This window comes from Hyla sarda, chromosome 2 (assembly GCF_029499605.1).
Source record: "Hyla sarda isolate aHylSar1 chromosome 2, aHylSar1.hap1, whole genome shotgun sequence".
Lineage (NCBI taxonomy): Eukaryota > Metazoa > Chordata > Amphibia > Anura > Hylidae > Hyla > Hyla sarda.
The window spans coordinates 355,418,938-355,431,994 of NC_079190.1; the positions used below are offsets into that span (position 1 = coordinate 355,418,938).

A 13,057-nucleotide genomic window follows, 5' to 3' on the forward strand; every position below is an offset into this window, starting at 1 on the left:
TAAGAGGCCGTGTAATGTTCTGCTGGGAAATTTAGGGTCCTAGCACTTATGTAGACATTACTGTAACTTGAACTATATACCTAAACATACTTTGTCGTGGTAACAGTATTGTTTAATGGTAGGAACTTTAATATGTAGTAGGATAATACTCCCTTCCCCACAGCAAAAAATGTTCAGGAATGGTTTGAAGTAAAAAAACCAAGGTTTTAACTCTGCCAGTCTAGTCCACGGAGGCCACACCTCAGGACTTAAAGGGGAACTCGGAGCACCCGTTTAAAGAATGTGCTGCTAATGAGGTATAAGGGAACCCTGCACATATTTAGGCAAGGGTTTAAATGTTATACAAGGGTTTAAAAAAAAAACATTTCAAGGGCTGTTCCTTTCTAATAGTGAGAGATGCCATTGCTTTATGGTGAAGGGGTCTGATCTCTGGGTTAAGCACTGCAGACTCCTCACTGATTTTTTTATTTTTTCTTTCCCTTTATTCTTTGCACAATGACACTCCTGATCGGCAGCCATCCTTATTCATATCCCAGTTCCCTAAAGGGATGGCATATTGTAGCCTGTGATGAATTGAAGTGGCTTTTTATTTTTTCTCCTAAACTCTGCATGCTCTGCAATTAATATACCTCCCTGAATAACATTTAGAACTTTTAGCTGATACTATGTTTCTTTTTGTTTCAGAAGTTTCAAGGAAGAGCTTTAAAATATCAGCAAAATGCCACCTGCAATTGGAGGACCTGTTGGTTACACACCGCCCGAAGGAGGCTGGGGTTGGGCTGTCGTGGTTGGAGCCTTTGTGTCAATCGGCTTCTCTTATGCCTTTCCCAAATCAATCACAGTCTTTTTTAAAGACATAGAAGTAATATTTGGAGCGACAAGTAGTGAGGTCTCATGGATTTCTTCTATTATGCTGGCTGTAATGTATGCTGGAGGTAAGGCTTAGTAATAGAAAAAAATGTGAAAACATACATGCTATACTGGACCTCAGGCCTCCAGGTTCTTGTGTGCAGATTTTGTTTCTCACAACCCTTATTAAAGGAAAACATTTGCAAACTATAACTTATCCCCCCTATCCACAGTATAGGGGGCAAGTAGCTGATCACAGGGAGTTTGACCGCAATGACCCCTGTGATCTGGATCAGGACCTGGCACTCAGTGAGGAGCTTGTGCTGCAGACTGCACATGCCCCATTCATTTCTATGGGAGCGTCGATGAAGCCGAGTGCTGTACTCTGGTCTTTTTGGCGCTCCCATGAATACAGCACTCGGGCTTAATTTGTGCTCCCATAGAAATTAATGGAGCTTGTGTTTCTACCAATAAACACATGCTCCTCACTGAGAGCCAGGGTCCCATCCCGGAGATCGTGGGTGTACCAGTGGCTGGACTTCCCATAATCTGCTACTTAACTTATCCACAGGATAGGGGATAACTTTTGCTGGAGTTCTCCTTTTTGAAATGACAAAAAATTTATGAACATTAATCAAATGTACTACAGCGGACATGGAATTCTTGCAACTTGTGTAGAGGATGCTTGGCAGCACTAAGTCCCCTAAAGCTCCATACGAAGTTGGCTGTGGTGTCTGGGCTTGCTGGAAGTTGTAGTGTTGACATATGCGGCAGACCACAGTTTGGAGACCACTGCTTAAAGGAGAACTCTGGAATAGGAAAATTATCGTCCAAACTGCCGGCAGTAAAAAACTGGTACATACCTTCCTTCACTTCCCTCTCCTTTAATACCATACTTTACCATTACGTGTGTTATAGCTATAGCAAATGCCTATAGTGAACCTTTCTTGCTCTGGTCAGTTCCTGACATGGACATAGATGGCAGCAGAGAGCACTGTGGTCAGACTAGAAAGAACTACAGCTTTCTCTCGAGCATAGAGCAGCTAAGTACTGAAAGGCTTAAGATTTTTATAACGTATGCAAAGATGTAGGAGGCACTCACCAGCGGGGTAACATGAAAATATTTCTTTACTTTATTAAGACGTACAAAAGCAGAAACGGACAAATATGGACGCAGTCCACCAAGTGCAAAGACTTTTATATAGAAGTAACTTTCTGGCACCAGATGACTTCTTTAGTGCCCCATATCACATTTTGGAGTGCATCTTTTAATAGAAAAATAAAGGGGAAAACACCTGTTTGGAACGAAGATAAAAATGATCAACCTGGGAAACTCTGCAGTCTTCAAAAGATCTTTTAGTGCTGTAAAACAAAAACAGTGGAATTTATTCAGAAAAGAGGCAGTATTCTATGTTCCTCTTAATAAGAGCGTGCAAGAACTACAGTAGTGTTAGTGTTTGTGTTATAGAATGCTCTTTGTATCCAGCAGCCCCTCCCCATATCATGGCGTGATCAGTCTGCAGGTTCATTGACTATTTGCTGTCATGCTCTAGATTCGACGCTGGTTTTCCTGAACCTCAGGCAGTGCTTTATCTCTAATTTATTTGCTGCTCTCAGTGGGAATGCATAACACACTGCAGTTTCAATGGGGTTCACATTGGGAAGATTTTAAAGGGGAAGCCACGTATACTTAACAGGAAGGATTGAAAGTGTTTAGCTATACTATCTGGTCTTCATTATCTTCTGGAGATATGGAGGTCTGTCTCGTTCACTGCAAGTACTGGTGACCCGTCATAGCCTAGTAAATAGCTTTTAGGTGCATGTCACATATAATGGTGCACATATGACTGCCAAGTGTGCCCTATGAGCTTAGATGTAGGAGGACATATAGGGGAAAGTTTATCAAAATCTGTCCAGAGGAAAAGTTGCCTGTAGCAACCAATCAGTTTGCTTGCATTTTTAACAAGTCTTTTGCAAAATGCAATCTCCCCAGTGTGTGTGTGTGTATCTATATCTCTGTGTATATATTAGTGTGTAGATATTTCTTCCCCCTCTTGCACAATTTGTGTGTTCAGCTTAGGTAAGACCTTCAGAGCTTATTCATTGACCAAACCTAATCAAATGACTGGTTGGCAATTTTTCTCTTACGCCCTTGCTTTCCTTTTAAAATACCTCCTTGTACACTCCAGGGTTTCTTTTTTATTTTTTTTATCCTTCCACAAACTTTTGAAAACTAGGTTTGGTTTATTCCTACCCTGTAATACAGACTTCAAAATATATTTTCCATTCAGCTAAAAGTACTGACTTTTTCCCATTGGTTCACCTTGAAAACCTCCCCTGTCCTTTTCCTGCCTGCTGTTCAGTAAAGGCACAGTGCAGCTCCTGTCAGATGGAAAGGGGGGTTTATATGGAATTGTGCGGAGCTAGTGTGAGCAGACGAGATTGTTTCTTTACTGCGGGGCTTCAGCAAACGGCTCTAAAATCGTATGAAATAGCACATCATTGTCATTTCATTAATTGGGAACATTAGTCACAAACATTTAATTGTGCTTAGGCTGAATTATCTGCAATGCTTCCAGAAGTTTTCCATAAGTCTTTCAAAAAAATTACTTTATTCTTGCATAAGGTTCATTTTGGTATCATAGACCTGAGACTGCATATTAAAGTGGGATATCAAGGGATAGAAATACAGGGATAACTTCTTCCAAAAAATAGCACCACCCTGTCCTCGGGTTGTGTAATATTAAAACTTGGCTACTGAGCTACAATACCACACACAACCTGAGGCCAGAGGTGGTGCTGTTGTTGGAAGAAACTTGCAGTTTTTTTTTCCTATCCCATTTAACCCCTTAAGGACCTAGAGTGTACAGGTATGCCTTGGCTCCCTGGTACTTAAGGGCAAAAGTAAAATTGGCCTGGTCCTTAAGGTTAAAATGGGCTTGGTCCTTAAGGGGTTAAAACAGGCTATAGGAACTAGTGAGCTGTAACTGGGTGTCTGGTCCAGAAAGGTTAATGACCATTTAGAGTTAGATAACTACATATATCCTAAAAGATATACTAACTTTTCTGGCACAAAGCACATTTTGTCTATGGACCAGGTTGCACCAGGGTCATCACATTTTACCTAGATCCACCATGTCCTTACAGAATCGCGAGCATCCAAGGCCAAAGGCTGCCAGAGCATAAAGGGAGTTGTTGTTTTGCAACAGCTAGAGAGCCTGACAGATTGGGGAAACGCTGATCTATATTATAAAATCTTAAAGGAAAACTGTCGGATATTTTCTCCCGCTCTATCCACAGTACTGGTGGATATTGCGGGAGACGCTGATTAAAACGAGCCCTACCTTACCTGGATCCGCCCGGCTGTTCGCCCACAATTTTACTTTTATTCTATGTGTATATCTTGCTGTAACTGACGTCAGCGCCGCTTATGAATATTCACCCCCCCCCCCCCCCCCTCTCTTCACCGCTCCTAACTGGAGAGAGGGGGGGGATGAATATTCATAAGCGGCGCTGACTTCAGTTGCAGCAAGATATACACATAGAATAAAAGTAAAATTGTGGGCGAACAGCCGGGCGGATCCGGGTAAGGTAGGGCTCGTTTTAATCAGTCTCCTGCACTATCCACCAGAACTGTGGATAGTGCGGGAGAAAATATCTGACAGTTTTCCTTTTAAAATCTTGCAGTTTTCAGACTGGCATATGGGCTTAAAACTAAGTGTTCGAATAACTTTTCATGTTGAATATTTTTATTTTATTTCTCTTTAGGTCCCATAAGCAGTGTGTTGGTGAACAAATATGGAAGCAGACCTATCATGATTGCTGGTGGACTTCTTGCAGGCACAGGTTTAATCGCAGCCTCATTCTGTAATACGGTGACCGAACTATATTTTTGTATTGGTGTCATTGGTGGTAAGTTCCCCTCCCTCTTATTGTGGTATGTGAAGACAGGGTTGTATACTAAAAAAAATTAAACAAAGGTCTGATCTTGGTATGTTTTTTGCTTTAAACACTATTTTCTTGCTGTATCAGCAAGAGATTAGTTATCCCCTATTTGAGAAGTTGATCCCCCACGATCATGTAGATGGAGACATTTTTTTTATTTATTCTGTATGTGCTTCTACACAGGGCTGAGCAATTTTCCTCTATTCATGCTGTCTGTGGCGTTTCTAGCAGTCGGACCCCCATTGATCAAAACATTGGTTTCTTATCCCATATGTTTTGAACACCCCTTTTAACTCTTCACTGTTTGTTTTTATTTATTTTATTTTTTAAAGTTTCTCAGCCATGCAGGAGGACCACTGTATTGTCTTTATTGGCTCACTTATTTCTCCCTTTAGAGTATATTTAGAATACTCTCATGCACTCTTATCAAACAGTTACTACTAGTTATATAAAGGTTTAGACATGAACTGGGGTTGTAAATTCCAATTGACATATATGCTGTTTCCTTCTAAATTGTGGAAAGGCCCTGGTCACTAACACCCTGAAGTGAAACGATCCTGTGCATATATGCTTATAAACCTTGTAGGTCCTTGTAAATGGCAGCATAAAATAGTAAGGCTAGGTTCAGACTACGGAATCTCCGGGAAGAAAATTTCCGCCCGGAGATTCAGAGTGCGGCCAGTGCTGACTGAATCAGTCTGCGCTAGGACCGCGCGGACACTGCAGTCTCCAATAGACTGCAATGTGTTCCGTGCGGATTTCCGGCTGAAGAAAAACTACTTCAGGTGGAAATTTCCAAGCGGATTTTCTGTTAACAAATTCCGCTTCACAAATTCCGAAGTGTGAATTTGTGAACGGAAAACCATTCACTACACTATACATTTTAGGAAGGGGAATTTCTGCCTGCAATTTCAAAGCGAAATTGTAGGCGGAAATTCCGCAGTCTGAACCTAGCCTAAGTGTATATTTGCTTGCGTAACTGAATTTTTCATGGAACAGACCGTTATTCTGATTATAGCTTGGAAAACCTTGATGTAACATTGCAGATGACTTTAAACTGGGTAGGGAAGCCCTAATGTAACAGAATGTTATATGCATTTTAACAATATGATTATAGTTTAATCTTAATGTACCAACCGAGATGGGTTCAGTGATTAAGACATTTATTGCCTTAAATTATAAGCTTAATTTTTAATTTCTACCCTTTTTTTGTGTATTTTCTCCCCAGGGTTTGGGCTTGCTTTTAACTTGAATCCAGCACTAACTATGATTGGAAAGTATTTCTATAAGAGGAGACCAATAGCTAATGGAATTGCCATGGCAGGAAGCCCTGTATTCTTATCAACTCTAGCTCCTATGAATCAGTACTTCTATAGCATATTTGGATGGCGGGGAAGCTTCTTGATCCTGGGAGGGCTTCTGCTAAATTGTTGTGTTGCAGGTTCCTTAATGCGTCCCATTGGGCCAAAACCTGAGAGCGCTAAGAAGGTGACCAAGGAAGTTTTGGAAGAAGCTGGAAAATGCACTTCTAAAGAAGATGGAGAAGCTAACAAAGATCTCATTGATGGCAAAGCAAAAACAAAGCCAACCTTTTTCCAGACAATCAACAAGTTTTTGGACTTTTCTCTTTTTACACATCGTGGATTCTTGATTTACCTTTCTGGACACACAATCATGTTCTTTGGACTCTTTGCACCTTTAGTCTTCCTTAGCAATTATGCAAAAAGCAAGCATATTTCAAATGAGTCTGCTGCCTTCTTGCTTTCTATTCTTGCTTTTGTAGATATGGTTGCAAGACCGTCCATGGGAATAGTAGCAAATACCAAGTTGGTGAGACCAAAGGTGCAGTATTTCTTTGCCATTGCTGTACTTTATAATGGTGTGTGCCACCTCTTTGCTCCCATGTCAGAAAATTATGTTGGCTTTGCTTTATATGCTGCCTTCTTTGGATTTGCTTTTGGTTGGCTCAGCTCTGTCCTCTTTGAAACTTTGATGGACTTGGTTGGTGCACAGAGGTTTTCAAGTGCTGTTGGATTGGTAACCATCGTAGAATGTTGCCCTGTGCTCCTTGGGCCACCCCTTTTAGGTAAGAAAAATTGGTTATTTGAACAATTGCTAGTTCTGTAAAATTCATGTTTATAGGGATTTTTTTTTTTCAGAAGAGGATACAGTATAAAGCAAAATGATTGACGAAGTTAAAATGTCATTCAGATGTGCAGGTTACTTTTTTAAAAGTATTGTGGTTACAGCAAATTTTGTGAATATTGAAGTTGTACAAATGCAAAAGTTTCAGATTTTTTTTTTTTTCACCTTCTTACTTACCATAATTTAACCTATTGTCTAGTGTTGAGCGAATTTACAGCTTCAGGTTGTATGAATTGGTGCTTTTTTAAAAGTACTCTGCCTGGAAAATTGAAAATCTTTAATGTTATCTTGTCCACAAACAGCATGGAACACTGACAGGTTCTCTTTAAAGATAATCTGTCATCCCACCCCAACCTGTTGTACAGGGTTATAGAGCAGAGGACACTGATGAAAATCAAACTTAAGAATTTTCTGACAGCGACTCCATTCTTCGGTGAACTCCGTCTTTTGGATATGGTAAAAGCCTACTTGTGCACAGGTGCATTCCCAAGCCCCACATGCAGTGATATCCTGTGTTAGATCTGGGTGTGCTGGCTTCTTTATTGGCCTCCTTTTGTGTTGAATAGAGCTCCTGTCATAACAGCTCTCCAGAATATGTCCGATCTACACAGTGTGGTTTTCATCATACATATTCTGTCAATGCAATAGTTCTTCTGTAATTCCCGGTCTTCTAGATATGGCAATCAACCTGCTTGGTGCAAGGGGCAGATCTCCCAGGCATCGCTATGCACAGTGACACCTGGTGTTCTAAAGATCTCTGTGCACTGCCCGCTTCATTGTGCAGAGACTGCTATACTGCAGAGTGGAGCTCCATTCTGCCGCATAACTGCTCTTGCTGCAGCTATTGTGAATACGGAGGAGAGCTGTTATGCAAGGTGCTCTATTCAACACAGGAGGCCATTGAGGAAGCCAGCACACATGGATCCTTGAACAAAGTAGGCTCATTACCATATCGGAAGACCGGGGATTAAGGAAGAATGGATCCGCTGACAGAACATTGGTAAGTCTGATTTTCATCAGTGTCCTCCGCACTAACCCTGTATCGATAGGTTGGGGCGCGATAACAGATTTCCTATTAAAGAGAACCTGTCAGTGTTCCATGTTGTCTGTGGACCAGAGAACACAAAATAGATTTTTATACACTGGAGGTAAACCATGAATTATTTATATATAATATATATATATATATATATATATATATATATATATATATATATATATATATATATATATATATATATATATATAATTTTTTTTTTAACTGCACCATATGGGGCCACCCGTTGACTACCACTAGGATGTGAGGAAAGACTTTGATTAGTCCAGGACCTGTCTGCAGAGCAAGAGACCTCCATGATACAGGGCATAACGATCCACACTGTGACATTGTTTACACGAAGTAGAGCAATATAAAATGCACCAATCCATCCTATACTAGAACTGAAACATATTGCGGCTAATGGTGATTGATATGTTCTGTATCGGTCCACTTTCATTGGGACATCATTACCGTTTGGATTGGTTGTACCCTGTGTCATAGAAGTTTCTTGTTCTCTGGCCTAATTGAAGTCTTGCCTTTTTTAATGTTAGGCATTGTAGCACTACTAGATGCGTTGGGATTCTATAGCTTGTGTTTTTTATTTATTTTTCTCACAATTGCTCACACATGCAGAAAACGTGTTCTTAAGGAATGTTGACTTCAATCCTGTTTTTAATTCTAGGAAAACTGAATGACATGTACGGTGACTACAGGTATACCTACCAAGCCTGTGGGATAGTGCTTATTGTTGCTTCAGTCTACCTCTTTATTGGCATGACGATCCACTACAGACTCACAGCAAAAGAGCAAAAAGCCGAAGAGAAAAAGAGAAACCAGGAGGCAAATGGTGGAGAGGCTGAGCCCAAAGTCAACAATGAGATTTCGGTCCTTCCTCAGAATTCTGATGAAGTAGTGAAAGAGGAGGAAAGCAACATATGAGACTGCTGGTTTTATTCAATGGACACAGTCAGAACATGACACAGATACTGCACAATAGTATCCTATTAGGATAGGATTTATTTTAAAGCCTTATTTGAAACACATTTTTTTTCTTTTTTTTTATATATTTTATTTTCTAGCAGATCTATGAAACATTTCATCAGACAGAAACTAAACGTTGCAATTTTAACTCTTCAGTTGGCTGGAATGCTAACTTGTGCCTTATTAATGTTCTTCACAAATCCATTTTTATTTTAATATTTTTCCCCTTAAAAAAAACTTCTGTAAACCAGTGTTTTTTCTTTTATTTTTATATTGGTATGACCCACAGTTCCTCCTGTGGAAGGTTTTAATCCCCAGGAACAACTAGACAAAAGGCTCACCCATACGCAACGCTTGGGTTCTGTCTTCCGAGGACTACTTCCACTAAATAAGATGCTGCTACAATACATCAATCATTGGAAATAATTTTCAGGGCCTTGTCTGTCAGGTTTCTGAATTGTAAACTATTTTTGTAATGCTTCTGTTGCCGTGTGGATGTGGTGCGTATTTCCAGTATTAACGTCTGCAATGCTGTAGATGGCTGTGGCTTAGTGTAAAATCTTCCAGCAGCTGAAGGGCATTGCTGTTCTGTTCTGAACACACTTTTTTATCGAGGATCCGCCACTGTGTTCGTGACAGTTTTCACTAGATTTTATCTTGTTTTAACCATCTCATGCTTCCATCGTACTGCTCTTAAATCAAGCTTAAAAAATCTGACAGGATTACATCATGACTAGTGACTTGTATTTTGTATAGTGATATTGTGGATTCATAAGATGAAGTAGAATTTTATTGTGAGCTGTACAGCTTTAGAATAGGTGATTTTAGCTTTCCCATATAATCATTGCTATATGTGCCTGTTAACACTGCAGACACTAAATTGTACACAGCTGCTTTCTTATAAAAACTACACCCAACCAGTCCATAGGTTGGGGTTTATTGCAGTTCATCTTTCACTTTAGTGGAGCTGCAATATCTCTCATAACCTGTAGATTGCGGTGGTGCTGTTTTTAGGAGAAATCTGCATTAGTTTTATTTCAGATAATGCCTTTAGTGTTAGGCTGCATTCCGTGTCATTCAGGGCTGCAACTCTAGGATGTCTGATAATCTCCTTCTGTCCTGTGCTGGGATCTATTCCCATTTTTGGCAGATAATGAAAGGAAAACAGAAGTTCCAAAGACCAGTGTGCACGCAGCCGAATATGGTTCTTCTTTTCTAAATGATTGTTTCAAAACGAATTAGGTCAGCAGCATATATACTTGGCGATGCCCATTTCAAATAGAAGGGGCAACTAAGGGTCGCATTTTTAACTGTTTATATTGACTTATACCAACCTGTTTCCTACCCGCAGTGTCTCCCTGTAAATTACAATATGAAATGTAAACTAGGCCCTTTTCAGACATGCTCCTTTTTAAAGGGATTGTACATGACTTGAAAAAGCATGGACTGCTTTCTTCTGGATTGTGCGCTACACTGGTCCATGGGTTAAATATGGTATTGCAGATCAGTTCAATTTAAAGTAAATGGTGCTGAGCAGCAATACCACACATGGCCTGAAAATAGGTGTGGCATTGTTTAAGATGAAAATGGATTTGTTTTTCAAAATTATGTAAAATCCTTTAATTTCAGTTTGGCTGGGTTCCCATTACGTTTTCCCCCCATACGGGAGCGCATACGGCAGGGCGGAGCTAAAACCTCTGGCTCCTGAATGCCTTCATATGCGCTCCCGTATGTAATTCATTTCAATGAGCCGGCTGGAGTGAAATGTTCAGTCTGGTCGGCTAATTTTTGCGCTGTATGCGCTTTTACAACCGGTCCTAAAACCATGGTTGAAAACAATTTTAGGTCCGGGGGAAAAAGCGCATGCAGCACAAAAATGAGCAGACTGAACGTTTCAGTCCGGCCGGCTCATTGAAATGAATTACATAAGGGAGCGCAAGGTTTTAGCTCCCCCCTGCCGTATACGCTCCCGTATGGGGGAAAACTTAATGGGAACCCAGCCTTAGTTTTATGTCCAAAAATCAAATTTTCACATTCTCAGGTGATCAAGAATTTAGAGTTGCAATACTTTTTATACTTCTGTCAATATACAGAGAACACTGGGAACCAATGTGACAATGTCCCCATTCTGTCATACTGGCATGGTTTAAGCGGTTTTACAGTATTCAAATTCCACAAAGTAGCTCCCGTGTCTGAAACCTACATTGTGTGACATAAAGAAAGTGGAAAATTAGGGTTATCTTCAGTAACACCTTTCTTTGAATGGAATTGCCCCTTTGGACCTTTGGATTGAGAACACAAGGGCTTGTCCAACTAATAACATGCTTTAAAGGGGTACTCCCGTGGAAAACTTATTTTATTTTTTTTAAATCAACTGGTGCCAGAAAGTTAAACAGATTTGTAAATTACTTCTATTAAAAAAAATCTTAATCTTTCCAGTACTTTTTAGGGGCTGTATACTAAAGAAATGCTTTTCTTTTTGGATTTCTCTGATGTCATGACCACAGTGCTCTCTGCTGACTCTACTGTCCATTTTTGGAACTGTCCAGAGCAGCATATGTTTGCTATGGGGATTTTCTCCTGCTCTGGACAGTTCCAAAAATGGACAACATAGGTCAGCAGAGAGCACTGTGGTCTTTACATCAGAGAAATCCAAAAAGAAAAGCATTGCCTCTGTAGTATACAGCCCCTAAAAAGTACTGGAAAGATTAAGATTTTTTTAATAGAAGTAATTTACAAATCTGTTTAACTTTCTGGCACCAGTTGATTTAAAGAGTTTTCCATGGGAGTACCCCTTTAAGGGGTTGTCCCACCTACAGCACTTATCCTTCTTCCTATGGATAAGTAAGTGACACTCCCCTTCCCCCCCCCCCAAATCTAAATGGAGTTGGAGTCAGTTATGCATTGTCTATAGGACTGACCTTAATTGCAGAGTTCTGTAACCAGTAGTTTGATAGACTGTGTATAAAATGTGATTAAATGCATGACTGTCGCTCTATACAGCAACCCCAATCTTAAGAGTGCTGCAGTCCTAATGCTGGATAGATGATGTGTTATTGTTGGGACAACCCCTTTTAATATCCTACCTCCGACCACCTAACCTTGCCTGCTGGCTTGTACTATTGCTACCTCCTATCTTTAGTGAGCTGTCAGTCTTGTATAGTAATGGTATTTAAAGCCACCTGTATATTTTACATGCCTTTTCTCTGTAATAAAAATCTGCTTCCTCAGGCAGTTTAGTCTGGGGAAAGTTCACTTGGCAGCATTTATAATGTGCTCCACATTAGTTCTAGGCCCATAAGATTGATGTACTGTATGTAACTTGTTTTCAAATAAATAACTTTTATTTAACTTTGATTTGTCGGTGATTTCAGTCAGTAATTTGTATCTATTTTATTTATTTTGACATTAAAAAGTTACCCACGTGTCTTATTGCTACAAAACTATGTATAATTATAAAAAAAAAAATGTATACACTCTGGGTCATGCTGCCCTATAAAAAGGCTTTTAGGGGGAGATTTATCATTAGGGGTCTATTGTAGACACAGATCTACCCCTTTACACTGCTTGTCAAATTTACACTTGCTCAAGATTTACAAAAGTTGTGCACGCACTTGTGCAAATATAGAAACGCCCCCCCTCGATCTACCCTGCACTCCTTCTCTACCTCACACTACAAAGAGTTGTGGCATTTTCCCGCTGTACACTGCTCACATAGCTAGAAGTGCTGGAGCAGCATTGTGTGCTGAACAAAACTGCACAATAGTAAAATCATAAGTCTTCATAAAGTACATAGAAGGGGAGATTCTCAAATAATTTTGCCGCGAAAAGTTCAAAGAGCTTTGTTCTGCGGTTTACACTGATCACGTCAGTTTTGTAAGTGTCCACGTATATTGTCTGCTTTACATGATATTTTCGAAAAGTGAGTCCAGTTTACATTTAAAAAAATAAAAATAAAAAATTTCACACCAGCTTTTAGTGAAGAAATCACAGAAATGGTTGGGGTTGTCTTCTCATTTTTAGATAAATGAATGCGGAGGACTACGTCGGATTTGGCAGACTGCGACGATGACCAGCGGTGTTTCTTTCTTTTTTTGT

General features: G+C 40.0%; 1 protein-coding gene across 1 annotated transcript in view; it reads left to right on the top strand.

Annotated features, from left to right (window-relative positions):
• The window catches only part of SLC16A1 (solute carrier family 16 member 1), a 35,637-nt gene extending 24,261 nt beyond the window's left edge, over positions 1-11,376 (top strand). The window contains exons 2-5 of the mRNA XM_056558301.1: positions 685-935; positions 4,618-4,761; positions 6,023-6,880; positions 8,661-11,376. Of these exons, the coding sequence (XP_056414276.1) occupies positions 719-935; positions 4,618-4,761; positions 6,023-6,880; positions 8,661-8,917 (1,476 nt within the window). The 5' untranslated portion in view covers positions 685-718 and the 3' untranslated portion in view covers positions 8,918-11,376. The remainder of the gene's footprint in view (positions 1-684; positions 936-4,617; positions 4,762-6,022; positions 6,881-8,660) is intronic.
• The last annotated feature ends 1,681 nt before the right edge of the window (positions 11,377-13,057 follow it).